General features: G+C 33.7%; 1 protein-coding gene across 4 annotated transcripts in view; it reads right to left on the reverse strand.

Moving 5' to 3' along the window:
• Positions 1–26,975, reverse strand: part of CSMD3 (CUB and Sushi multiple domains 3) — a 1,073,652-nt gene that overhangs the window by 17,618 nt on the left and 1,029,059 nt on the right. For 3 of the 4 annotated variants that reach the window (XM_065895023.1, XM_065895022.1, XM_065895020.1), the window contains 6 exons: positions 24,437–24,610; positions 22,656–22,729; positions 11,665–11,776; positions 9,219–9,398; positions 6,297–6,362; positions 10–168 (listed from right to left, as the gene is read on the reverse strand). In XM_065895023.1, the coding sequence (XP_065751095.1) occupies positions 10–168; positions 6,297–6,362; positions 9,219–9,398; positions 11,665–11,776; positions 22,656–22,729; positions 24,437–24,610 (765 nt within the window). Of the gene's footprint in view, positions 1–9; positions 169–6,296; positions 6,363–9,218; positions 9,399–11,664; positions 11,777–22,651; positions 22,730–24,436; positions 24,611–26,975 lie in introns of all 4 variants that reach the window. The other variant, XM_065895021.1, reaches the window with a different exon arrangement.

The following is a 26,975-nucleotide window of genomic DNA, read 5'->3' on the forward strand; positions in this document are numbered from 1 at the left end:
ATGTGATACCTGAAAGTAGTAGTTCCATGTTGCTGTTACTGAGTGTTGCATTGACTCTCCCAGTGGAAGCATTGAAACTAGTAACTGTCAAGGTCATGGGTTGTTTCCTTCCTTTAAAATTGTAAGAGCCTTTCCATATATAATTTTGGGCAAACACATCATCAGGAACTGTGAATAGATTAAATAAACATACATGTTAATTTTACAGTGCCCTGTAAATATGAGCATTAAATACCAGATTAATGAGTATTAGTTTATTGAATAATCATATTTTTCTAAATATACAATAATATAGAATTTACATTATAAAATGAATTCTTCACATAAGTATTTTAATTTTTTTAGAATAAACCAAAATAATAATCTAGATTTGTACATACATCATCAATGAGTGATAAATAAACACCACCAATTAATGACATAAGACATATTTAGAATCCAGCTAAATATCAAGTTTACTTATATTTGGTTTCCTGTAATAATATCTTTCTTTCAGAAGGAAAATAAAATGATTTTACTGGGCCAAGTCAGTCTATATACAAGTCCCAATAGGCCTGCTTTTCTCCTAGCAGTAGGAATAGGTTCATAGGAAGAGCATAGAGTTAAACCCCCCCCTTGCATAAAAGCCTTGGAGACGATCAGGAGAGATGCTCCTTTGACCTTTTTACCCCTTTACAGAATACTGAGTTCAGTTATTTCAATAATAGATGCTCCTGAAGAAGAACAGGGCTCTACCTGTTTTGCTCCTGACAGCTTTGAGGTTTACAGGTATTTATGGAAATAAAAGAATTGTCACTAGAATTGGCTAACTCTCATGGGAAAGAGATGAACTGTGGTAGAATCAAAGAATATTCTAATGTAAACCTTTCATCCAAATAAGAAACACTCTTAATGTTAAATGCAGACAAATAAGTCATTACATTTATATAAATTAGTTATGTAATTTATAGCTAATGTAAATTAGGTATGTCAAAGTCTTCTCAGGTCCTGGTAAGAGGCTGAGAGAGCTTCCATTAATTCTGTACATCACATTAAAGCACATCCTCAGAAATCAGCTATTCAAAAGAGCCTGCCTATTTGTGTGACTGAATGAATGACATGGATTTAGAGGAAAGCCTTTTTTTTTTTCTAACAAGTTATTGACATTTGTTACCTGTTTTTCTCTACATACATCACAGTTCTTACTGCTCAGATCACAGAGACTGTGTTACAAATTGTACATTCCCTGAATTCTACTAGGCAAACAAGTAAAACAATACTATGGTAGAAGATGAACATACAATGCACTCAAGAATTTTTACTGAGTATTTCAACCAACATGATTATTTTTTTCTATGATAATTCAAAAGCTATATAGCAGAAGGACTAGAAATGTAGGCAGTGGAACTAGACTGCTTGTATTTCCGTCCCTCCTCTACAATTTATAAACTGTGTGGTTTTCCCTAAGTTACTTAACTCTCTAAACCCGAATTTCCTCATCAGTAATGTGGGATTAACACAAAGTTACAAGGAAGATTAAATGAGATAATGAATATGAAGAGTTTTGATAAGTGTTAGTTGCTATCATTAGTATTATACAGGTAAAATAGGGAAACCGTGGGTCTCGTAGATCATTACATAGTTGCTAATAAAATATATAGTTAGTGAACATGCAGTTAGTATCATGAAAAATCCATAGTCCTGGCTCTGGGACCTTTGCCAAGTCACCCTTATAGTGGCACTCCCTCCCCAAACCTCAAACTACACAGCTATGCTCTGTATGTACAGGAGACCTTACCTAAAAATTTGATATGGTGTATGCGTAAAAAGCCCTTGATTTGGTAAGCACCTTAAAGAGCAGTTAACTCAAAAATCATACCTAAAATAAGTTTGGAGGAGGGAGTGACAAGCTAAATTATCCTTCATTAGAAAGATCTGGAATTTGGAGGTAATAGGCTCTTAGTTGTAGAGATAGGAGGAAGAGCAAGGGAGAAAGATGTTCTAACAGTAGTGTGAAGGCATATAGTAGGTACTCAATAAATGTGTTATTCTTATCTTTCTGATTGTTTATTTTCCCTGGCCTGTATTATGCTTACTCTTTGATACCCCTGAATATTTAATGAAAATCTGCTACACTTGGTGATCTTGTCATTGTGCTTAGAGGAATTAAGGAAGTTGGTTGAAGGAGACTAAAGAGAACCCCCGTGGCAGGAGAAAATAGCAATGGAAAGAAGTAGGTACCAGCAGCAGCAAAGAACATTGTATCAGGATTAATCATTGATGTGGTAGTAAATGTTTAACAACTGGCTCTCCAGAAAACAAACAAACCAACAAACTGGTTGTACTATTTGCTGATTCTATAGTGTAAATATCCCGTGATGTCAGATTTCAAACTATGAACATGACATCACTGAACGCAGAGTTTGGAAGAATGCACAGAACTGGCTATGGCAAAGCTCTACCGGTCAGCTCCAGCATGCCACCACCACCCTCCACCTTTCTCACACATAACTGAGAAATGTAACTAATGATAGGATGGGAGAGGCAGACGCTATTTGGTCATTTAAATCCCTACGTACAAGGAGATGACAATACTTTCTATTGTTAAGTCTAATTTGAGATTTAAATGTGATTGTGTATTTGGCAGTTCTTTCTAAACTCTAAAATGTCATCTAGCTATCACTGATGTGGAGCACAGTGAAAAGGAGGAAGACAATGATGGTTACGATCTTTATTTTTCAAGACAGTTTTGAATCTAAACTTTGCTACATAGGCCTCATAGCATTACCATATAGAGTATCATGCTCCTGACACTGATACCACTGCCAAATTTAATTGTTACTTTGGAGTAATCTAATCACTGTGTCATGATTTTAAATGAAATGCTTCTGTTTTCCCACTTAAGATGACATTGTTCTAGAGTTTTATAGATACCTTCACTCAGGTTAAAGAAATTCTTTTCCTTTCTAATTTATTAAAAGTTTTTAAAAATTATAAATAGATATTCAATCTTACAAAGTAGTTTCTGTGCAAGTATTTAGATGATCATAATTTAGATGATCATACATAATCATATTTTTTGCATGCTAATCTCTTAATGTGATAGATTACTTTTGAGGATTATTTAACATGAAAATATCCCTGTAAATCTTTCATTAACCCAATTTGGTAATGATGTGTCATCTTTACTATAATGTTGTACAGTTAATCCTTGAACAACATGGATTTGAACTGTGAGGGTCCACTTATGCACAGATTTTTTTCAACAGTAAATACTATAGTACTACTGTACTGATCCGTGGTTAGTTGAATTCATAGATGCGGAATCACAGATATGAAGGAATCTTGGGTAAGGAGGAGCCACATACTGCGGGTCAACAATAAGTTATATGCAAATTTTTGACTGCACTGAGGGCCAGTGCCCCTAACCCACTTTCTGTTCAGGGTCAACTGTATTTGATTTGCTAAGGCTTTATGTAGGATTTTTTCATCTATAATCTTACGTCAAATGGGCCTGTAATTTTCTCTTTTTATAGTGTCTTTACCTGAGTTATTAGAGTTATGTTGGATCCATCAAATGAGGGTTTTTTTTGATAGTTTTATAAAACTGGGATGATCTGTTCCTTCAAAATTTGGTAGAACTTATCAGTAGAGGCATATGGAACAGGTTTTTCCTTGTGGAAATAGCTTTAACTATTACTTTGTTATGGGATTATTCGAGTTTTCTCCTATTAGTTATGTTAAAATCCACTTTTCTAGTAATTTGTCAATGTTTAAGTTTTTTTAAAATTGACAGTTACAGTAGTTTTCTGTTATATATTGCTAATTTATTCGATCTACTCTATGTAGGTTTTCACGTTTCCTTTTGAAATGTTACTACTTTTTGTTCCTTTCTTGATCAATCTTAACAGAAATTATTCACTTTGTACATTTTTTTTTTAAAGGACTACTTTGACTCTGTTGAGATTCTTCTGTTATATTTTTGGGGTTTTTTTGGTTTGTTTGATCATTTTTATTACATTGAGTTCTGCTTTCTTTTGATCATTCCATTATACTTTTTGTATCTTCTTAACAGGGACAGTTATTAATTCTAAGGCTTTCTTTTCTTCTAATGTAAGGGTTTAAGGCTTTATATTTCCCTCACATCTTTACTTTTGCTCTAGCTCCCAAGTTTTGATATCTAGATTTTTCAGCATAACTAAACTATATTGTTATATTTTCCATTTTAATTTCTTCTTCAATTCATGAGTTATTCATCAGTATTAATTTTGTTCTTAATTTCCAAATATTGAGGAATTTAAAAATTTTATCCATTTTCTTATTAACTTTTAACTGCATCATGGTCAGGTAAGACTAACTTTGCTTTGAAATTTGTATAGATTTTTTTATTGCTTAATATATGATCAATTCTTATAGTTGTCCCATGTGCCTTTAAAGAAAGTATATATTATTTAATTGGTTGATGAGAAATATATATATATATATTACATCAAACATATTAGTTTTGTTGTTTAGTTCTTCCATATTCTTTAAAAAAATTTTTTTTGTCAGCCTGAAATATTTATTGGTAGCCATTGGCCATGTTTTGCCCAGGACAGTCTAGATTTATACTTGATATGCTGGAGCTATTATTCAGGGTACACTTCTGCTCCCAGATAAAGTATCTTTCTTGGAAAGTTCTGGGCACTGATTGCCCATTGTGGTTTTCTTTTTTTTTTTTTTTTAACCAGAAAAAAGTCCTTTAATCATTAATGGTAAACATTTTAACAGTGGACATGAAATGAAAGGTCCAATGGAAGATATTTACCTAAAAATGAGGCAAACCTAGTCTTATATTGAACACATTTTGAGTTATGATTACAACCCTGCACTAAGTCTTTGTTTTTCTTTTTTTAAAAAGTTGTGGTAAACAGGAAATAACAAGTGTAGGTGAGGATGTGAAACCCTGGTACTTTGCTGGTGGGAATGTAAAATGACTCAACTGCTTTGGAAAACCGTTTGGCAGTTTCTCAAAAAAGTTAAACCTAGAATTACCACATGATCCAGCAATTCTACTACCACCCAAAAGAATGGAAAGCAGGAAATCAAAAAGAATCTCGTATACTAGTGTTCACAGGATTATTCACACTAGCCAAAAAGGTGAAAACAATCCTAATGTCAGTGAACAGCTGAATGGATAAATAAAATATGGTATGTACGTTCAACGGAGCATTATCGAGTCAGACACAAAAGGACAAGCATTGTGTGATTCCTCTTATATGAAGTACCTATAATAGGGAAATTCATAGAGACAGAAAGTAGAATAGAGGTTACCAGGGGCTGGGACCATTGTGGTTTTCTGAATCCATGCAACACTTTCTCTCTCATGATGACATATTTTTTGGTCACCTTAGAGAAATTCAGTCTGTTTTCACTGACTGTTGAAAAAAATCAGTTTCTCAGACTAATTTTTTTGGTAGGCAGTCCAGTTTAATAGCATGTACCATTGAAAACTTTTTAAACCAACTAAAATTAGATTCTAACACTCTACCTGGCTTGTTACAACTGGACCAAATCTATTTCCAAGGTAAAGATTAAATGCTGAGCCTTTAATTTTATGTGTAGCTTTTCATTCCTACCATGTAAATAAAATACATACTAATACATTAAAAAGAAGCTCTCGTATACTGAGCCCTTACCATGAGCCAAGCACTTTGTGCTTCAATTTTATGAAGTTCATTCATATTAATCTAATCAATATGTCTTTTGTATAGGTAAAGAAATGGAGGCTCAGATGTAGAAATTAACTTTTCCAAAGTCATAGGGTAGGCAGTGTATAACATGGGGATTACATCAAGGTTGTAGGACTTCAAGGCCCATATTTTTAACGACTAAAAATTTTATTTTTAAATCAAATTACTGAAAATAAACTGGACAAGTTTTAGAAGTTGCTGAACTTTTTACTCTCACTCCAAGTGTATTTGGTTCCTTCTTTAAAAAATTTATATTTAAAAATTATATGTAAATCTAATTTTTATTTTAATGTTTTAAATAAACCATTGCCATTATTTTATAGCTATATACAGATACTCTTGAAGGGAAATTTTATAGAGACAACTATATACAATATTTTTGGAATATTAACATGTCACAGTATTACATTGCTCGAAGTTTGGTATCCTATAATACAAATTTTCAAACTTCAAATTCCAAACAGTAAAATGCATAGTTTTCCCATACTGAAATATATTTTTCTAAATAAATGGTCACTTTGTCAATACAACAGAAGATCACCTTGGGAAATCATGACTACTAGAAAAACAACTGAAATTACTAACCACTTAGCTTTGGGCTGGGTGTTCCTAGCGCAGGTCTAGGATCTTTCACCAATATTTTGGAACCAGCTATGAAAAGAAACAAAAATTTTACAAAATTTAATATAATAGATAACACACACACACACACACACACACACAGTTTGATGCACTGTCAATTTTATTCTTTGAAATATCATATAGTTTTCTCCAAAATGTCCTGTTCACTATAGCATCTCAGTCCTCACTCAACACTTCTGTTCAGCTAACAACTTCTATAATTATCCCCATTATAGTCCAGTGGGGCAAAGGGAATATCAGTGCTGCCTTAGTATTTTGGGGTCTTGTTTCTTATTTTAAAAGCATAAACCAACATGGAAACAGTTGATTCCAACATGGAAGTTGAGGGCTGAGGTTATGTTCCTGTTGCTTAAAGGCAAATAATTTGGGTAGGGTTCATGTTTAAGAGTTAAAAATTGTTGGGAATTCCCTGGTGGTCCAGTGGTTAGGACTTGGCCCTTTTACTGCTCGGGCCCAGGTTTGATCCCTGGACAGGGAACTAAGATCCCACAAGCTGTGCGGCATGCCCTCCCACCAAAAAAAAAAGACTTAAAAATTGTTAAGGTATCCCATGATATCACAAGAAATTGGCTAGTCTCAAAGGTAAAGAGTTAAACTAAAGTTTTTAAGTCAAACCAAAAGGAGCTCAAAATCATGTGGGGTGCTGAAAGTGCCTGCAAAGTTGAAGCAGCTGTGATATGCAGTGCTTGTAGACCTGTAAAGACATACATCTTTTTCCTAAGAACAAAGTAATGTCTTTAAAGGTTTTAAGGGGAAGTTATTTGGTTGAACATCACCTTGGCTGCAAGGTGGAGAACAATTTGGAAAGGAGTGGGTATTGATTTGGGTAGAGAAGTTAGAAGGCCATTTCAGTAGTCTCAGTAGAGATAAGGCTGAGTTAGATTACAGTAACAGTGATGATAAATTCAAAAGTGGATAGAATTTTTTTAAACCTACTAAAATTCTGGTGGATTTAAAGAGACAAGAAGATGTCAAAGGTGACTGCTAGATTTCTATTTATTATGTGATGATGGTACCACTGAGTTAGGGAACATCAAGAGAAGACTTACAGTGAAGGGAAATTGATGAGTTTAGATTTGCATATATTATTTAAATGTCTTTGAGAAATTCAAGAAGAGATATTAGGTAAGAAATTGAGCATATAATTCTGGAGCTAAGAGAAGATAAATGAGCTAGAAATATTAATTTGTAAATAACCTTCATAGAGAAAACTTTAAGTCACTGGCTTGAATGAGATCAGATCACCTAGGGAGAGAACACAGAGTGAAAAGAAGAGAAGACTAAGAACTGAGCTTTAGAAAAAATGGGTAGAAAACATTAAGCTTAAAAAGGAAATGGAGAATAGGTAGCCAGAAATTTGAGGAGATAAAATATTTATTTATTCAACAAATATTGATTGAACACTTTTCACATATAAGGCACTGATCTAGTGGTTAAAATCACAGTTGTAAATACTTTGACAAAGTTTCTTTTTTATTTTTACGTAAAAGAACCCTAAAATGGGCCATATTTAGATTTATTAAACTTTCTTTTTTTTCTTTTTCTTTTGAGCTTATATTCTAGTCGGGGAAGGGCAGATGAAAGGACAGGAGAGTGGAGAAAGACAATAACAAGTAAACAAATAAAAGAATAAGATCTCACACAGAAGGGATTCCTATCATGAAAAATTAAAAAAAAAAAAAAGAAAAAAGAAACCTGTAATGTTCTAGCTAAGAGAAGAGAGTGAAAACATTTCAAGAGGAGAAAGTCATTTACATTTGTGAAGGCTACAAGACGTAAAGAATTAGAAGGACTGAAAAAAAAAGAATGTATTGATGACTTTATCAAGAATTCTAGAAAAACCTCCTTTGTTCCTTCTTCTGGAAACATAACACTTTTTTCCTCTGGTAAACTCATTACAACTTGTTCAGATGGGGATTGTCCTGATCAACCAAAGCACCAACCTGGGTGGAAACATCACCTAGATCTGGTCAAACTGTCATATCATCGTGGCTGAGAAATGAATTTGGAGACGGATTCCATTAAAAATTGTGGCAATCAGACTTTCATATAGTGCTTTCCTGACCAAGTTTTGGGAAAGACTCTTTCTACTAGGGTTATTCTACCAGAAGGATATAAACCCAGGAATGCTGGCAGCAATATTCCCTACTATAGTGGGTTGAATAGTACACACTCCAAATTCATGTTCACTAGGAACCTCAGAACATGACCTTATTTGGAAACAGAGTCTTTGAAGATGTAATTTGGTGAGAATCTTGAGGTAAAATATTCCTGAAATAATCCCTAAGTCCAATGACTAGTGTTTTTATAAGAAGAGAACAGGACATATAGAGATACATAGGAAAGAAGGCCATGTGAAGATAGAGGTAGACATTGTAGTGAGGCATTTATGAACCAAGGAATGCCAGGGATAGCCAGAAGCCATAACAAGCTTGAAGGAGGTAAGGAATGATTCTTCCCTAGAGCCTTCAGAGGATACATGGCCTTGTTGACACCTTGATTTTGGACTTCTGGCTTTCAGAACTGTGAGAGAATAAATTCCTATTCTTTTAAGTCACCCAGCTTGTGGTACTTTGTTATGGCAGCCTTAGAAAACTAATATACCTACTGTGAATAGAGAACTAGGAAAAGTAATAAAGGCAAGAATTAAAAATAGAGCATGGAAAAGAAGCTATAAAAAGGCCTGAAAATATTTCTGTGCCCCGGGATCCAAAAGTGTCTACATCACTCCTACTCTTAGAGTTGGTGAACAAATTTACCTTGTTCCTAAGTTAATCTAAATTGATTTTTTTTGGTCTCTTGTATCTGAGGAAAGCTTAAACAGTACAAAATCTTCTGTTGAAAGCTTTTATAGAGAAAACTTACCTTCACAAACAGGAACTTTTCCACTCCAGGTGTTATCAGATCTACACACTCTATGTTCTGTTCCACCTGCTAAGAAGAAGCCAGGCTGGCAGGTATAAATTAATGTATACCCATGGGATGGAAGGTCCATTCCTACTACATTTGCATGAGCAGGAGTTTCTGGCTGTTTACAGCTGTGGGCTATATTAAGAAAAGCGAAAAAATGTTCATTTTTATAGACATGTTAAGAAACTTTTGAGATCGGAGTCACAATATATTTTTATAGGTATGTTAATGTTTTTATATAAATATAACTTGTTATTCTCATGAATCAAGGAAAGCTTATCAATGTAAATGTAAATGTTGTTTTCATAGACTAGCATTTCATAAATGATCATCTGTGGAACACTGGTGGTTGTTAACATATAAACTGAGAGAAAAAATAAAATACTAACTCTGGATAATTAAGCTAATAAATGTATACTATATCACCATTTTAGAGAGTCACAATATATATTAGCATTTTAAAGGATCTAATAAGTCTTGCTTAAGATAAGTTTTTTTTTTTTTTTTTTAAATTTATTTCTTTTATTATTTTTGGCTGCATTGGGCCTTGGTTGCTGCATACGGGTGGCATGTGGGATCTTCCCGGACCAGGACTCGAACCCGTGTCCCCTGCATTGGCAGGCAGACTCCCAACCACTGCACCACCAGGGAAGCCCCAAGATAAGTTTTAAAGTTGATCAAACTCAGATTTTCTATACCAGTTTAGGAAATATTAATATTTAATTTTTATTTATTATATTTATTTTAAATTAAAAAGCATGTCTTCTAAAGGTAAATTCAACCACAGTTTAGTACGTTGCTCTGATATTCATATTTCCTAATGTAGAAAGTACAATTTAATAATTTTTTGCATATGGAATTTTCTGGCCATATTTTGGGTCCATATGCTATGAGTATCTTTTCATTCATTTAATTTTTTGATTCCACTAAACCTGCACTTATGACACTCTCTGACCCTGTCGCTCAGTTCACCTGTGTCTTATGATGACCATTCCCTTCTTAATCAGAAATAGATGCTACAAAGAATTCTCCCCCTAAGCAAGACAACATTTCTGATCATTTGTTCATGGATATAGACCCTTAAAGATGGTCTCTGAGAAAAAGTGTTCTGTGGACAAATTTGTTTGGAAAAATTTTTTTCCATGCTTCCTAGTGGATATGTACTAAGCTATAAATAATAGCTAATATTTTTAACATTATGTGAAAAACATTTTGTTATGTGGTTTATATTTAATATAATTCAGTTAATAAAGTTGAATTCTTATTGAGGAAATACTGCTAAGAATAAACACAAATAGTCTGTTTCTGCTACATTCTTAAGCCCCATTATGCACCCATTAGATATTCTGAGATGCTCTGCAGTAACAGAAGCCATTTAATTTTATTTAAATCATCATATCCCACATGCAGGTCATCAAAGAATCTTAGTTTACTATGAAATACCTCAGTATATCCCACACAGCTGTTCTAAAGTATGTACACACTCTGAGGAATTCTCTTTCAAGGAATTTTGCCGTATTTAAATATAAGCCAGCCAGGCACGTGACATGACTTCTCAGTGGAGTGTTCTGCCGCTTTTCAGTAAACTGAGGATCCACAGGGGCCCCTGTGATTATTTGGGTGGTTCTGAACAGGGATGGAGTAAATTCACAGGACTTATTTGGACTTCAGTAAATCCTAAAAGCTAGAAACCATTCTGATGAGTATTTCTATTCCTGCTTACTCTTCATTTTTCTCCCCCGCAAAAAAGATGGAGAGGAAATAAAAAGAGAAAGTAGGAGGGAAAAAAGAGATAACTCACCAGCTAAAATTTATTTCTAACTGTATTCAAAAAAGACTGTTTAGTGATCTTTGCTCTTATTCAATCTGTACAGCAAGTGTTTTCAACTTAGAGTCAGTGCACATTTAGAAGCTCCAGGAAATCCTAAGTAGTATTCAAATTTTTGGTTAAGGTATTCATGCATATATCCTTTCATGGACATTTCTAGCTTTCCTCAGGTTCTCAGAGAATTTCACAAGTGAAAAAGATTGAGTCTCTACTATGTTGGAGCCTCCTGTATCTCACAAGTACTTCAGATTCATAGGTGCAGATCTATGAACCTAAAAAATAATCATCATCTAAAATTACCTGGTGACCAAACTGAACGCAATTACAAGAGCTTTTCAAAAAGAACAAAATTTTGCCCTGTGCCTTCTGACTTCTTAAAGAATAATGCTCCCCACTAGCCATGGGGGTATGCTACAGTAAAACACTATATGCATGAATTATATTTTATAATAACCTAAAAAAACAATGCAACAGCTCTTTTACATACATATAAGCTTATTTTTCACACGTGGAAAAAATTGCATATAAATTCTTATCCTTGATAAGTATAATTTTCTTAGCCACAATACTTACGTATGCACTCAGGCTGAATTCCACTCCACGTGAGGTCAGGAAGGCAAGTACGTGTTGTAGAACCTTGGAGAAGATGTCCTTTTTTGCAGTGGAACTGTACAACACTTCCTACCTATAGCAAATTACAGAGAGAAAAACAAATGTCCCAATGCAACTTCAAATACAGCAACAGATAGAATAAAAACATGGACGAGAAAATGCTTTCAAAAGAAATTCTGCAAGGTAGAGGTTGGAAGGAAAAGAAACTGAAATCTGATTTAAAATAAAATTGCAGAAAAAAACTGAAGAAAAAAACCCTTAGATTTCTTTGTGTGCATATCATCATTAAATACTTGAATACAATGTATACATAGGTGCCAAATATTTGCCATGGTGATTTGAAGAAAATATATGATACCAAAAGGCCAATAAGCTACATATGAATATAAGATAGACAGACAGTTAAACAGAGACAGATAAATGAAGATGGATAAAGGCAGATACGGAAATAAAGATAGCTACCAACACAAGAGGCAGTGAATATGTAAGACAGTAAATGCAATATGAGATTGAACATAAAGGTGTTTATTGAAGGTTGGATTGGTAGCAGAAAAATACAATGGAAGACATGCTATTTGCATTAAGCTTTTAAGGGATGCGTAATTTAGATAAATATATAGAACAATGGTTCTTAAAGTGTGGTCCCCAGACCAGTAACCTCAGCATAACCTAGGAATTTGTTAGAAATGCCAATTCTGGAAACTTAGCTGAGACCCACTGCATCAGAAACTCTTAGGGTAGCAACCAGCAATTTGTGTTTTAAAAAGCCCTCCAAGTGATTTTAATGCAAACTAACGTTTGAAAACAACTGATATAAGTAGAAAAGATAAGAATATTATGAGAAAATGTATGGTGGTTAAAACATACATCATATAGTTTAGCAAAAAAAGAGAACACTTTTGATTGGTTATCATAGATAATTGACACAGTGAGGTGGGAATTTGGGAGTAAAGTAGAAAGCTGTGAGATATAGGTAAAAAAGAAAACAGACCCCAGAGGTGTGTATACTCGGCTTTAACTTTGACTCTGATCTTGAATAAGGTATATCTCCTCTTTGAGACTTAACTCTCTCTCTATAAAGATGATATTATTTCTCTTGCAACTTAAGGATTAAATAAAATAAGATATATAATTCGCTCCACATGGGCATGGAACATAAGCTTTAAATAAATTCCAGCTATAATTATTCAGTCAGAGACATAATAATCAGTTTCTGAAGACTCTCAAATAGCAGGCTATAGCAATTGAATTTTTAAAATAAAAACATAAAGTTGCTAAAGCTTTCAGAGCAACTAAAATTTATGTAGAAAATAAAATCTTTGAAAAATTAAACTAACCACTGTATGGGGAAACTATGAAACAAAAAGAATGATGAACAGTAATTCTAATTATGAGGCTTGAATTGCCATTTTAGATTTGAGTGGATAAAGCTTGACCAACTTGTGGCGATAGACACGGGAAGGAAGTTGTTTACTCAAAATGTATTAAAAGGAAAAATCATCAGGATTTATTAAATGATTAGAGGTGGAGGAGAAGATAAGGGGTATTTAGAGTCTGCCACTTCAGCCTTCCCCAGCATATGGAGTCTGACCATGTTCAACTGCTGTCTTAGGGCTTTTCACATAGACTGTGTTTCCTTTTTTTCCCATTAGTTCCTACTCCCACCTGCTAAAGCAACATGAGGCTAAGCTTAATGTGACATAATTTGATACAAGATTCCACTTGGACCTTGAGACTAGTTATTTTCCACCATCTTTCTTATTCTCGTTATCACCCAGAACTATGCTACACTTGAAATGCTCAGTTCTAATAGTCATTCTCTTATAACAACCTTTATCCTTCCAGTTATCTCATATTATGCCTTCCGTGACAGCATCATCTCTGCATCCAGGAGATCTCTTATCTTCTTAATGCCCGATTTTGTCCAGGGCTACTACATTGCTCCACTCCAGGGAGCACTTTTCATGCTGTACTCAATATAACCCTTCAAATTGTGCTCCAGAGCATGCCATTCACATACTCCCTTAAGTTGTGCAATATGGTGCTACAGATTTTTACTTCCTCATATAGTTTATACAACTGATCATGTGGACTTTGCAATTCCATCCTTTAGTCAAACTGGCTCCATAAAACCCATCACCTCTATTAATCCAGCAATCTTACTTTAGGCTAGATCTCAGTTAATGGCCAGCCTTCCCCCATAAATCTCCCCTCATTTAATCTACCACCAAAGACTGACAATTTTACCTCCTAAATCTTTCTCAAACTGTCCCCTTCCCTCTTTTCCCACGTATACATCTTGTTTTAGTCCTCAACATGGTTTCTCAATGGTTCTCAAACTTTAGTAGATAACATAATCACCAGAAGGACTTATCCAAACACAGAGAGCTGAGCTCCCCTCAGGAATTTCTGACTGGGTTAAATCTGAGGGAGACCCCAAAATCCACATTTCCAACAAGTTCCCAGGTAATACTGCTGCTGCTGGTCAGGGACCACACTTTGAGAATTACTGTTATAACCAATTATAATAATCATCTAACTTGTCTCCACTTCTCCAGTCTTGACCCCATTGAATTTATTTTTCATTCTAAAGTCAGAGTGATTTATTCAACATGAAAGTTTTACTTTATCATTATCCTTCTTAAAATCTTTACTGGCTTATCCCGCATAGGATAAAGTTACATTATGTTAACTTGGTGGATAAAAGCCTCCATAAACTGATCACTAGCTGTCTCTAGCATCATCATTGACCACTTACTTTTACTCAAATTGTGCTCATATAATATTGAATTTCTGTAGTTCCCGTAATGCATGCATATTTTTACACTGTCCCTCCCACATGGAATGCATTTCCCAACTATTTTTTCCTAGATCTTACCCTAAAAGATTTAGCTCAGACAAAATTTCTAGAAAGATTTCCCTGCAGCAAGCAGACTAGGAAAGCTGTCTCTTATGTGCTTTATTAGTTGCTTTCAATGTTATCAATATTATCAACCTATCCTATAAAATCATCTATTCCATCTGACCCACACACCAAAATGTTAGCTCCGCTCAGCCAAGGACCATATGTTATTCACCATTATACACCAAGAGCTTAGAAAAGTGTCCTGAAAATGTTGGAGCAACTGAAGGAATGGGGACTAAGAACTTAGTATAAAATTATTTGATTACTTAAAAAGATTTAACATGTCTATCAGTTTCTTAAAATATAGTGATATCCCTTCCATACTTTAATTAACATAAAGTTAAATCATTATTTGTTCTTTGAAGAGTACATTTGGGTTATTTCATCAACCTTTATATTAGTAAGGAATGAGAGACATGATCGATTACATACACTTTTTTTTTTTTTACTTCTAAGACTTTTTCCTCATGTCTGTAATCTTTTCTGAAATCACGATAAATACTGCTTTACATATTAACCAGATACCATAGAACTAAAATCTATTTAAAGCTTTTCTATATATCAACATATTTAATAACAAAATTTTTGTCAAATTCACAAATACTCATACCTAATATTTAAGATACCTAGAGTTATACAAATTTGGTAACTGATTTTTATTCAGCATTTGTTGTATTCAAATCAATCATCAAAATTTTCTCTAAATATTAGTGAATTAATAATTTTGCCAGTGATAAATCCACTTAATAGTATATTTTACATATCTCTCCATCCTTTTCCAACTTGTCATGTAAATTCCTCTGACTATAAGTAATTTCTAACATAAATAATATAATTTGAATATTTGTAGAAAAATAAGTAACATTATAAAATTTTCCATTATATAATTTTAAAAATTCTTGTAAAATAATTTATGTACAATTTTCCTGCCAATATTTACTAATAAAAGTGTTATTTGTATAAGCAATTATACAAAATGTAAAAATTAATTTTAAAAATTATTTTTATATCAAGATTTAAAAAAATCCATATCAAGTTTTAATTGCAGTTAATGTTTAAATAAAATTTTCTTTAAATTGGCCCAAATTAGCATGTTGCTTACAAATGCACTATAAAATTATAAGACATGTCTAATTAGTAAATATGACTTACCTTCTTTAACTCTTTATTCCCTCTTTAAAATGTTACAGTTCAGTTCCTTAGTCATGAAGTTAGAGATCTAATCATATGATTAATCAAAATTTTAGAAATTTAAAATATTCTGAATAAGATCTATTTTCCCTTTCATGATGTTTTATAGCAAATTACTCTTACTTTGCTAGAATTTTCATCACTGTATTTTTTTGTGTCTGATTTTCAATATCAAATATTTGTTTAACTGGAGTACGCAGTATGATTCCTAGCAACTTATCAAAATATATATATAATAAAGGCATCAAAAATTCATATGCTCCCTCTGTAATATATTTTAAACAACTATTTTATATTGGTATTTTTATTATGCTTATATTAAATACTTTACCCAAGAAAAGTTGAGGTAGCTTCTAATATAATTTTAATACATTAAAATTAATAAAATTTAAGTAGAAAGGCAGAATCATAAAAATGAAAGGATAACACATATACTTAAGATGGGGTGCAAGGGATTTTCGCTGACTGAGCATCAATTTTGGGCCCTGAGCTTCCTGAATGAGAAAAACAGAATTAAGGTGTTTTATCAGTTTTTATTAAAAAATAATCAGAAGACTTCAATTTTAAATGTTTAATTTTACTTTTTTGTTTTAAAATTCATGTTATGATATTCACCATTTAAGGTAATAAAACACTATGTAACACACCTGCCTCATTCAATGTACTTATTTCAATTATAAACTGGAAGTCATACATAATCACCATGGTTGTTTTGTTTTTTTATGGAAAAGTCATTTAATCTAAAAATCATATTTCCATTCATTTCACAGGGATTGTCACATGAACCAACCAAATGTAAGAAAGCCAAGTTTCAGAGGCTACTCAACAGAATCTGTATTTCTTTACAGATATGCTTAGAGATGCAAAGGCACATTTTTTTTTCTTTTGAAGCCTGAAATAGCAAAACGGTTTTGTGAATACCAGGGAAAAAGTTCTAGTCACAAATTACTTTTTAACTATGAAATTGGATTCTACACACCAGTCAATATTCAATACTAAAGTTTAAAAGTGCATGATATATGGTTGTTGTTGTTTAATGCGGTACGCGGGCCTCTCACTGTTGTGGCCTCTCCCGCTGCGGAGCACAGGCTCCAGATTAGCGGCCATGGCTCACGGGCCCAGCCGCTCCGCGGCATGTGGGATCTTCCCAGACCAGGGCACGAACCCGTGTCCCCTGCATCGGCAGGCGGACTCTCACCCACTGCGCCACCAGGGATGCTCCATGATATATGGTTTTAAATAAAACATTAAAGTGCCATTTTAAGTACTTTATTGACATTATATCACACAGTACTTTACAGGTAGCCTAACTTAATTAAACATGCAAATATTTTATTCTCCAAAATATGAATAAAATGTCTTTTACAGTGCTTTTGAACACTCTAGTATTAGTCTTAGTCTAGCATTAGTATTATTAGTCTAGTATTAGCTAACCGTTTATGAGTTAGATTTTTTTAACATGATTTTTAATAAGTTAATAAGTACTACAGCTGTAGATAGTAACCATTTGATAAATAGGAACAAAGTTTTAAAATGGTACTTAATTTATATCTTTGATCACTTCAATAGTCAATGAATAGCCTCTCTTGTTTCTCTAGTCCCCAACCTTCAAATTTTAAAAGCTGTAAAAGTTCAGCAACTGTCAGCTTATGTACAGGTTTCTAGAAGAGAGTCGATGTCGTTACATATGTAAATGTGAGCTGTACATACACATACACAAATTCTAACACACATGTACTTAAGGGTCATCAGATGAACCTCTTTTCAGAGGTACAGGGTTGACCCTGGTATCTGGATACCCAAGGAAGCTGCTTGTAGGTGTCCATTTAGATTATTTTGCAGAAATGGTCAATGTAGAATGGTGTTGAATATCTTGGGCTCTCCCAGACTGCTCCAGCTAATCCTGACATTTTATTACAATATCAATATTCTGGTTCTCACTGACTACACTAAAGATAATTTTGGCATAAGAGTAATTGCTGCTCTTACATGGGTCTAGGACTGTGCCAAGCCTTTGCTCTCTAAAGCATTCCACCTTGAAAGATGTTTTCATCTTGTAGTATACTGTAAAATTTTTGTAAAAATATTAGTTGTAAACTTTTTCTGTGATAGATTGTTTTCTCCTATTAAGAACTATATTTACCCCTTTTAAAAATAACCCAAAGTTATTCAGTATGGTTCGGCCTTATCTTTTTAACTGCTTCTAGCATTACTTTATAACCAATTGTTTTTTCTTCTAAGAATAGAAGTGTTTCCATTATAAAACCACATTTCAGCCAGGGCTGACCCTGAATTATGTCTGGATTCTCTACATGGCTTCTCTCTCTGCTTTGGGAAGCTTTTTCGTTAGACAAGCACTGTCAGTGGTGAAAGGAAAAAAGCTAATTATTACTTGTTGGAGTCTTGTTTCAGGCACGCTGTAGCTCTGTGCAAGGTCCATTACGCTGCTGCTGTTGTCACTTGGATGCTACATTTACAGAGAAGTGGTTCAGCACCCAGCACACTAGTGATTGCCAAACACATCTGAGCATGTCAAGATGAATTTTTTAAACATTAGCAGAAGGTGTGTGACAGAACACCGAGTTTACTTAAAAGAGATGCGGGGCACGGTTGTCTAGGTAACTGATTACTGTCAAGTTTGCCAGATACAATAGATAACTGCCTAGATAGAATACCTAGGACATTCCTTTTAAAGTCAGGTAGCTAAGAAGCTGTTTGGTTTCTTCAGTGTTCTCCACCTACTCGGGTAATATGGTTGCTCATGAAACATTCAATAGTAGGGTGAACTGTGGTTGCCAAGATGGCTACTGTTGTACCTAGGAGTCCTGTATCTATAAAACTGGGTGGTCCAGACTTGCTTTTGGAAACAGAAGCCAGAGAATGAAAGGTGTCAACAGTCACAAATAGTTGATCATATTGTCTTTAGTTGATTATTTCTGTCTTCCTACCCCTCAATCAAGGCTGCTTTTGTAGTCTCTGTAGTCAAGACAGAGCTTTTTCATAATGGTTATTTTGGTAGGGTTAAATATCTTATGTTTAATACCTTGGAATTAAATATCTAAAATCAGATTAAAAATATTTTATGTTTATAATAATTTTATGTAACAAGTCCTAAATCAGTGTAATGTGCCTTCCAAACCCCAGAGCTCAATTTAGAGTAATACAGCAGTTAGTGAAATATTTGTGTTTGGCATTTCCTCCATAATTAATCTGGATGTTGCATCAATCATTTTGATACTTATTCTCCTTACTACTAATATATTTTTAGCTAAAATTGTTCCAATTTATAATATTTTAAATAAAAAGAGAAATTACTTTGAGTACTTTTTTCTAAAACTAGAGTTTTTGCATTCTCTAGCAACAGGTGATATATTCTTATATTTTAGTAATTATATCAATGTCCAAAAATCTACTATATAAATCTTTATAGAAAAGGAGAGTGAACAAAATAAACACATTAAAGAGAAAATTAAGAAATGCAGAGTGCCTCTGTAATTTATAACTTTCCCCTTTCTCTTGTCCCTCCCAGAAGTGGGCTGGCTAACTATAGCTATGATTTTATTTAACTCACTACTGGTCACTAGATCAAACCAGAGGTAGATACAAAAGTTGAAACATTTTGATTCTCTCTCTGGATATTTGAAACTGAGATTGAGACAATTAATCACTTGCTGTATGTGGCTGAGATGTAAATAGAAATGATGCACCCTCTGCCATATGGCCAATCTACAGAGAAAGAAAACAAAGTAGATAAATACAGAGTAATGTAAGAGACTGAGTACTGTTGTCCAGTTCCTAGATTCTAGGCTTGATGAGTCTCACCTAGATCCTTTCTCTTGTGGCCTGGGACACACCTACACATGGCTTTTAATGCCTTTAGGTTTAAGTTAGCTCAAAATAATTTTTCTTACTTGTAAGCAAGAGTTTCTGGTCAACCAGTAGAGAAGTCTTTTCTAGTTATATAAGGCCATGTTTATTTGGAATCCATCTATAAATTGATATTAGTTAGAATTACATAACTTCTTAAATTCTGTTGACTCTATACAGGTTCAGTAAACATAATTTATATATAAATATATAAAATAAGTATATATACAGACATAAGCACATATCTGCCATAACCATGTATGAAAGTTGACACCCTTAATTTAACATACTCAGTATATCATTTGTAGTTTTAATAGAGATTAATAGAGATTATACAATTTTATTAGATTTTACCATATCTGAAATCTAGTCTATTCATATTTATCTAGATAGACTATAATGATCTAATGTATGTTTATTAGCTGAATAGTATGAATTCAGGGTTAGTTTAACTTTGTGATAACATTTTTCAATGATTATAATAGAATTCTTAAAATTTAGAGTGAATGACTCTATTCATTTCATTGAATGACTATTCTAAACTCAGTCTTATTTATTTCAATTTCCATTATCTCAAAGGGTATTTCCTAAAAAGGACTCAGATTCTTCAGAAAATCATCTGATTTAGTGTACAGACACTGACATCAAAATTCTGTATTCTGTAAAAATACTGCCATTGACTTGCTCTGTGATCAAAGTTAAGTCATGTTCTCTTTCAGTTTCTCGGTCTATATGATGAGGTCTAATACTGTTTAGCTAGTTCATTTTTCAAGATCTCGATCAACTGATAAAACACTTTATGGAGATATGAATCTAAAGTTTTCTGAAAACACCAACATAATAGAGACCGAGATGCTTTTTCACACTTTTGTATTACCTAGACAGACCTGAGGCAAACAAGAAGAATTGGAAAAGCTATCAAATCAATGCTCATACTGTGCCTGAACTGTAGATAAGTGGAAACTATTTTTAGCAACAAAAATATGGCACCTGTTATGAGTACTTCCTTTAGAAATGAATGTTCTTCGGGTTCACATTGAATTCCACACAAAATAGCACAATTTAGAAAACCCTGCGACACAAGGCAATCGGTTAGCATGTAAACTGGCTATTTCCTTTTGGAATTGGTATGCACTTTGGCTCCCCTTAGGCCCCTGTAATGAAAATCTTGCTGAATCTCTACATAAAATCTAAACTGGAATAAGAAAGAAAAGAAAGTCAGCCACACGTGACTGGGCATGTTAAAGAATTCTAATATTACAATCCAACTCTGTGTTGTATAATAATAGGTTACAGTTAAATTATTTTTACAGAAATTTCCCACATCAATGAAAATGTTTAAAAATTATTTTAATATTATATACATATTATAAGAAAAAAGTCTTTTAGTCTTATTGCCTTCTTGAATAACCACATTTTTATATATTTGGTAACTCTTTGTCTCAGAAGTTTCTCTAAACCTCTTTTGAGGCAGGAGATAGATGGGTCTCAGGCTGAACAGGTTCTCCCCTATGGACAGAAACTCCATAATAGCAGAAACTCCATAAAAGCAGGATGATGGAGGGGGCTGGGCCCTTCCCAGATAGAAGATAAGAGACCACATATTCCTCATTCTCAAAGTCAAGGAGATCTTCCCAACTACACATGTGCAGAAAGGCTCCTTGGAGGTCAAAAAGGGAGGGGGTGCCATCCCATAGTAAGTGATGCCAACTACCCATAGCCCTCTTCACTAGAATCCATCTTGGCTAAGAGATGTGCACGCACACAGGGGAGGACCCTGAGATAAACCAAATACGGACTCAGAACCAGGCAAAACAAGATGATTGGTCAAAGAAACCCGGAAGAAATACCCCATAAAATTGATTCAAACTGCTACGAGGGTGCGGATCTCTCTCTCTGAGCCCGCTCGTGTGTCTATCCACACATACTGTACTCATTTTCCTCCTAATAAACACTTCAGTTGCTTCACTACTTTCTGTCTTATGTAGAAATTCATTTCTTCATGGCTGATCCCTGGTGGTCTGGTGGCTATGATTCTGCGCTCTCACTGCCGCTGCCTGACCTCAATCTCTGGTGGGGAGCCGAAATCCTGCTTTAAGCTGCTGCAGGCCGAGGTCACCGGATCACTTTCAACTACAATTTTCCTCATTGTCCCCATATCTTCCTGTAGAGGTTACCCATTTACTCCCTCACTTAATATTTCTCTTACATACTAGCTACTGCTTACAGATTTTCCTATGCTCACAGCTCTCTCCAATTTTAATTTTATCCTCATGGTCAGTTAGGCTATATCTTGAAGCATATATTCCTTCTAATTTCTTTTTATTTCCACTCTTTCGTTTCCTGTTACCTTTTTTAAAAGGTGTTTTTGAATGCAGATATAAGCATGACTTTTTTTTTCTGTTTACATTAACAGGATTTGTGCACATGAACCAAAGCCTTTTGATCTAGCTTATATTAAATGGAAATATTTGAAGTATCCATTTGATGAAATGACTCAGACAACAGAAAAACAAATACAATATGATCTCACTTATATGTGGAATCTAAAACAACAATGAAAACCCGAACTCACATAAAAAGAGATCAGATATGTGGTTACCAGAGCAGTGGCGGGGGGAGGGGGCAGGATTGAAGGAAGGTAGTGAAAAGGTGTAAACTTCTAGTTATAAGATATGTAAGTACTAGATATGTAATATACAACAGTGATGAGTATAGTTAACACTGCTGTATTGTATATAGGAAAGTTATTAAGAGAGTAGGTCCTAATAATTCTTATCACGAGGAATTTTTTTTCTTTTTTGCTTTTTTTTATTTTATGTGTATGAGATAATGGAGGACATACTCTCTGGATTGCTAACTAAAATTACTGCAGTAATCATTCACAATATATATGTCAAACCATTGTGCTGTACACTTTAAACTTATACAGTGATGTATGTCAATTATATCTCAATAAAACTGGAAAAAATGATAAAAAAGTACCCACTTGAAATCCAAATGTACTGTTTTGAGATCCATGACGTGGCACTCCTGGGTTTTCACATGAGGTACGTGTGGGTTCTGAAATAAAGATTAAAAACGTGATATTCCTTTAAAATTTATAGTTTTATTTAAATGTATATTTCTCTTACATAAAATAATTTTAAGACATCTAGGGTTTAATGAAAGGGCCCTGGGTAATAATAAAGAGTAAAATCTAATCTCCATGAACAGAAGCCTGCTAATCTTAAAGCAGGAAATTCAGGTAGACTGCAGTTTATATGAATTATGCAATTCTTGAACTTTGAACCCTTCTAATATAAAAGCACTTGACATCTAACTAACTCTGTGAATAAAAAGTTAAGGGAAAATGAAGGATATGAAAGAGGAACGCATACATAAAACATTTGCTCAACGACTTTACTAAGTTATAATATCAAGTAGGGCAATATTCCCTTCAAGAAATAAATTATTTTTCCAGAAACAGGACTTAGTTATTTGCATTTTTCACTGACACCTGTAGGAGATTCAGGCATAAAAATGGTAGGGCTGGTAGTCTCTGGTTTGGCTAGCTTGTATGACAGGTTATTTGGTTAGTTTATTCAATGTGGAATTTAATTTTAGGAGAAAAGGGAACACTCATACACTGTTGGTGGGAATGTAAATTGGTACAGCTGCTGTGAAAAACAGTATGAAGGTTTCTCAAAAGCTAGAAACAGAACTGCCCTATGACCCAGCAATTCCACTCCTGGGTATATACCCCCCAGAAAACTAAAACACTAAATCAAAAAGATACATATACCCCAATGTTCATAGCAGTGTTATTTACAATTTCCAAGATATGGAAGCAAATTAAATGTCCATTAACAGATAAATGGATAAAGAAGATATGATATATATATATATATGCACACATATATATACATAAAATACTACTCAGCTATAGCAAAGAATGAAATTTTGCCATTTGCAGCAACATGGATGGATTTGGAGGGTATTATGCTAAGCAAAATAAGTCAGAGAAAGACAAATACTGTATGATATCACATATATGTGAAATCTAAAAAATACAACAACTAGTGAATATAACAAAAAAGAAGCAGACTCACAGATATAGAGAACAATCTAGTGGTTACCAGTGGAGAGAGGGAAGGAGGGAGGGGCAAAATAGCGGTAGGGGATTAAGAAGTCCAAACTACTATATATACAATAAGCTATAAGGATATACTGTACAACACAGGACACATAGCCAATATTTTATAATAACTATAAATGGAGTATAACCTTTAAAAATTATGAATCACTCAACTGAACACCTGTAACTTACACAATTTTGTACATCAACTATACTTCAATAAAATATATGACAACAAAACACAAAAAAACTTAGGATTACAGAAATGTACTTAGAGCCATCTTGAAATCAAAGTACCTTTTTAATATTTTTGAAGAAAGTCTAATTTCACTTGAATATGCTTTATTAACTATAAAGCTCTATACAAATATTAGTACTGATATTTCATGATATTAATCTGGAAGATTTTTCTTTTTCATTTTACTGATAAACAGGGAAACTATTTTAAGCATTTATTCTAGAAGTTTTACGTACTCAAAATAATATATGTTTAACAATATTAATTTTCAGTGCCTTCCAATGGCTTCTATATTTTACATTTGTTTTTCACATTTAGCCAACTATAGTTTATAGGATAAAGAAAATCATTAAACCTCCCTACTATCTATTAATTCCCAAATTACTGAGCATTATTGATCTTTAATTAATATTACCTATGCAGTGAGGTGATGAACCACTCCAAGTGCCATCTGCTTGACATATTCTGGTGCTAGATCCCACTAATATGAAAGGAGAATTGCAGCTGAATGAAACCTCTGACTGGTATATAAAGCTTTTGCCTTCTCTTTTCCCTTGGGCAGGTATACCAGGGTCACCACAAAACTTTGCTGGAAGTGGAAAGAAAGAGAATTATACAGTGATTTAGATTCATCAGAGTAAATGTCATCAGAAAAATGACAAAAATAACTGAAATACTGCACTAAAGTGACATGCTACCCATGTTAATCTATCCCAATTAAAATTTATCTTTTGTCTACATGAATAAATGCTGAATATTCAATTCAGCATAATACTTTTTAAAAATTAGTCTGATTCAAATATTTTTCCACCTAGTAGACCACCTTAACAATTGTAGATGTTTTGGTATTTTTTTGTTCTATACTGACCAGAATCAAACCACATATTTGTACATATATGGTACAAAGTTGGAGTGTATTCTTGAAAAGACATGTGATTCACAGATAGCTCTATCAGAAACAAAAAAACATAATGGTCTAGGATATACTCTCCAGATTGCTATGTATTTTTTAATGTATATAAAAGATATAGTTATTTGTTTCAATGATACGTGCTCTGTTGAACACTCGGATCACGTATCCTAGTACCCGAGTATTTGGTTGTCTTCCTCTTCAAAATATTGGCGGGGGGTGGTGGTAGTTTTTTAAAGAGAAAAGAAGGCCATCAGAATCCAGATCCATACAAAACCAAGGAATCTCAATGTTCTACAATCACTGAAGAAATCAACTTGACAATAGTTCTAAACAAATTGATTAGATGATTCCATTCAACATATATTTTTAAAGTACTAAAAAACAAGCACTATTCTAGGTAATATTAGGTGCTTGCACTTATTAGTAAACAAACTAAGGTTCCTGCACTTGTGGAGTTTATGCTTTTGTGAGGAAAGCAAACGAATAAACATAATTAATAAGTAAAAATGGTAGTATATGGGAAGATAATAAGTCCCATGGGGAAAAATACTGTGGGCAAAGGAGATCAGGACTGTACATGTGGATGTGCTAGAGGGTGAGTAGTAGTAGTGGATTTTAATAAGGTAGCATGGGTGTCTCTCACTGAGAAAAGGTTTGGAGGAAAAAAACCATTTAGCCATCCATTCTCTCGCAAGGGAGAACATTGCAGATAGAGGAAACAGCATTGCCAAAGCCCTGTGCTGGGTCAAATCTAGCATGCTGGAGGGAGAGTAAGGCCAGTGAGACTGGAGCAGAGTAAGCATGCAGAAGTGTAGGAGAGGATGAGATCAGATGGCTTCAAATCTAGTAGATAACTGAGGCGAAGTACATATAGCATGTTTTCAATTTCTTTTTTACTGTAGTCAAAAATACATAACATAAAATTTACTATTTTAACTATGTTTTAAAAGTATACTCAATTTTCAAATTTGCAGATTCAGCACCTGAAAGCTTATTCCCCTATAAAGCAAACGGAAATAACCAAATGTTTTTAAGTAAAAATGTAGCCTTAAGATAGTTATAGGTTGAGTGACTATAAAATGCATCATCCAAACCAAGACACTTTTGAGAGTAAAAGGAGGATTCTAACTGGATAGGACACCTACCAGGATAACAGAATAAACAAGAATTGCTCCAGGAAACCTGGAATAAATGAATACCTTATTTATAGAATACCTTAGTCTCAAACGCAGTGTTCAAAGACCTTCCCTGAAATTCAAGACTCTAAGAGAAACTTGGACTTTTAAACTTCTTTTTAGAAACATTTTTTTCTTTTAAAACAGTTAAGATGAAAAGTAATCATAAAGTAAATATTAAAATAAAATAAACTGGGGAAATGTTCCAAGTATAGTAACATATGTAAAATAAATATTTATTTATTGTGTTCTGTTTTAATTTTCACCATTTCTTAGATATTGTAAGCCTTAGTGGTACTTGGCATCCAAGCACTTCTAGCAACATAATATCAAACCCCAAAGGCCAGGCTCCTTGTGTTCTTAGTCTTTGTATCTCTAGCACATTTTAAATTCAATGGATATTTCCTCAGTGAACATTATCAATGGGTACTTCAGCTTTAGCAATCATTTCTATTACTAAGTTATCTCACAGTTATTTTATAATTTACTTCTGAAATGTTTCTCTAGCATATTTCTGCTGAGTCATTCAACTCAGAATCTTATCTTTATTCAATGAAAAAAAGAAAGGAGGAGAGATGCAACCACATAAACTCTTCAATCCCCCTTCTCGGACCCCCCATCATTCAATCTGTTTTCTATCTTTAGATTTTCATGTACTAAACCAAACAACCTATTGGTGTCAAGTTTAGAGGCTTAAGACACAGGGTTTATTTTCAAAAGGCTTCAGTTCACAGTGATATAAACTTTAAGATAAAAAGGCATAGTTTGAACAGATTTAATGAGAAAAGATTTTCTTCTTTGTTAAATACCTAAAATTATTGAATTTGGCTATTCAATGGATAAGAGAATTGTCTCTTAGGTCTACC

Source organism: Phocoena phocoena, chromosome 17, assembly GCF_963924675.1.
Source record: "Phocoena phocoena chromosome 17, mPhoPho1.1, whole genome shotgun sequence".
In the NCBI taxonomy this organism is placed as follows: Eukaryota; Metazoa; Chordata; class Mammalia; order Artiodactyla; family Phocoenidae; genus Phocoena; species Phocoena phocoena.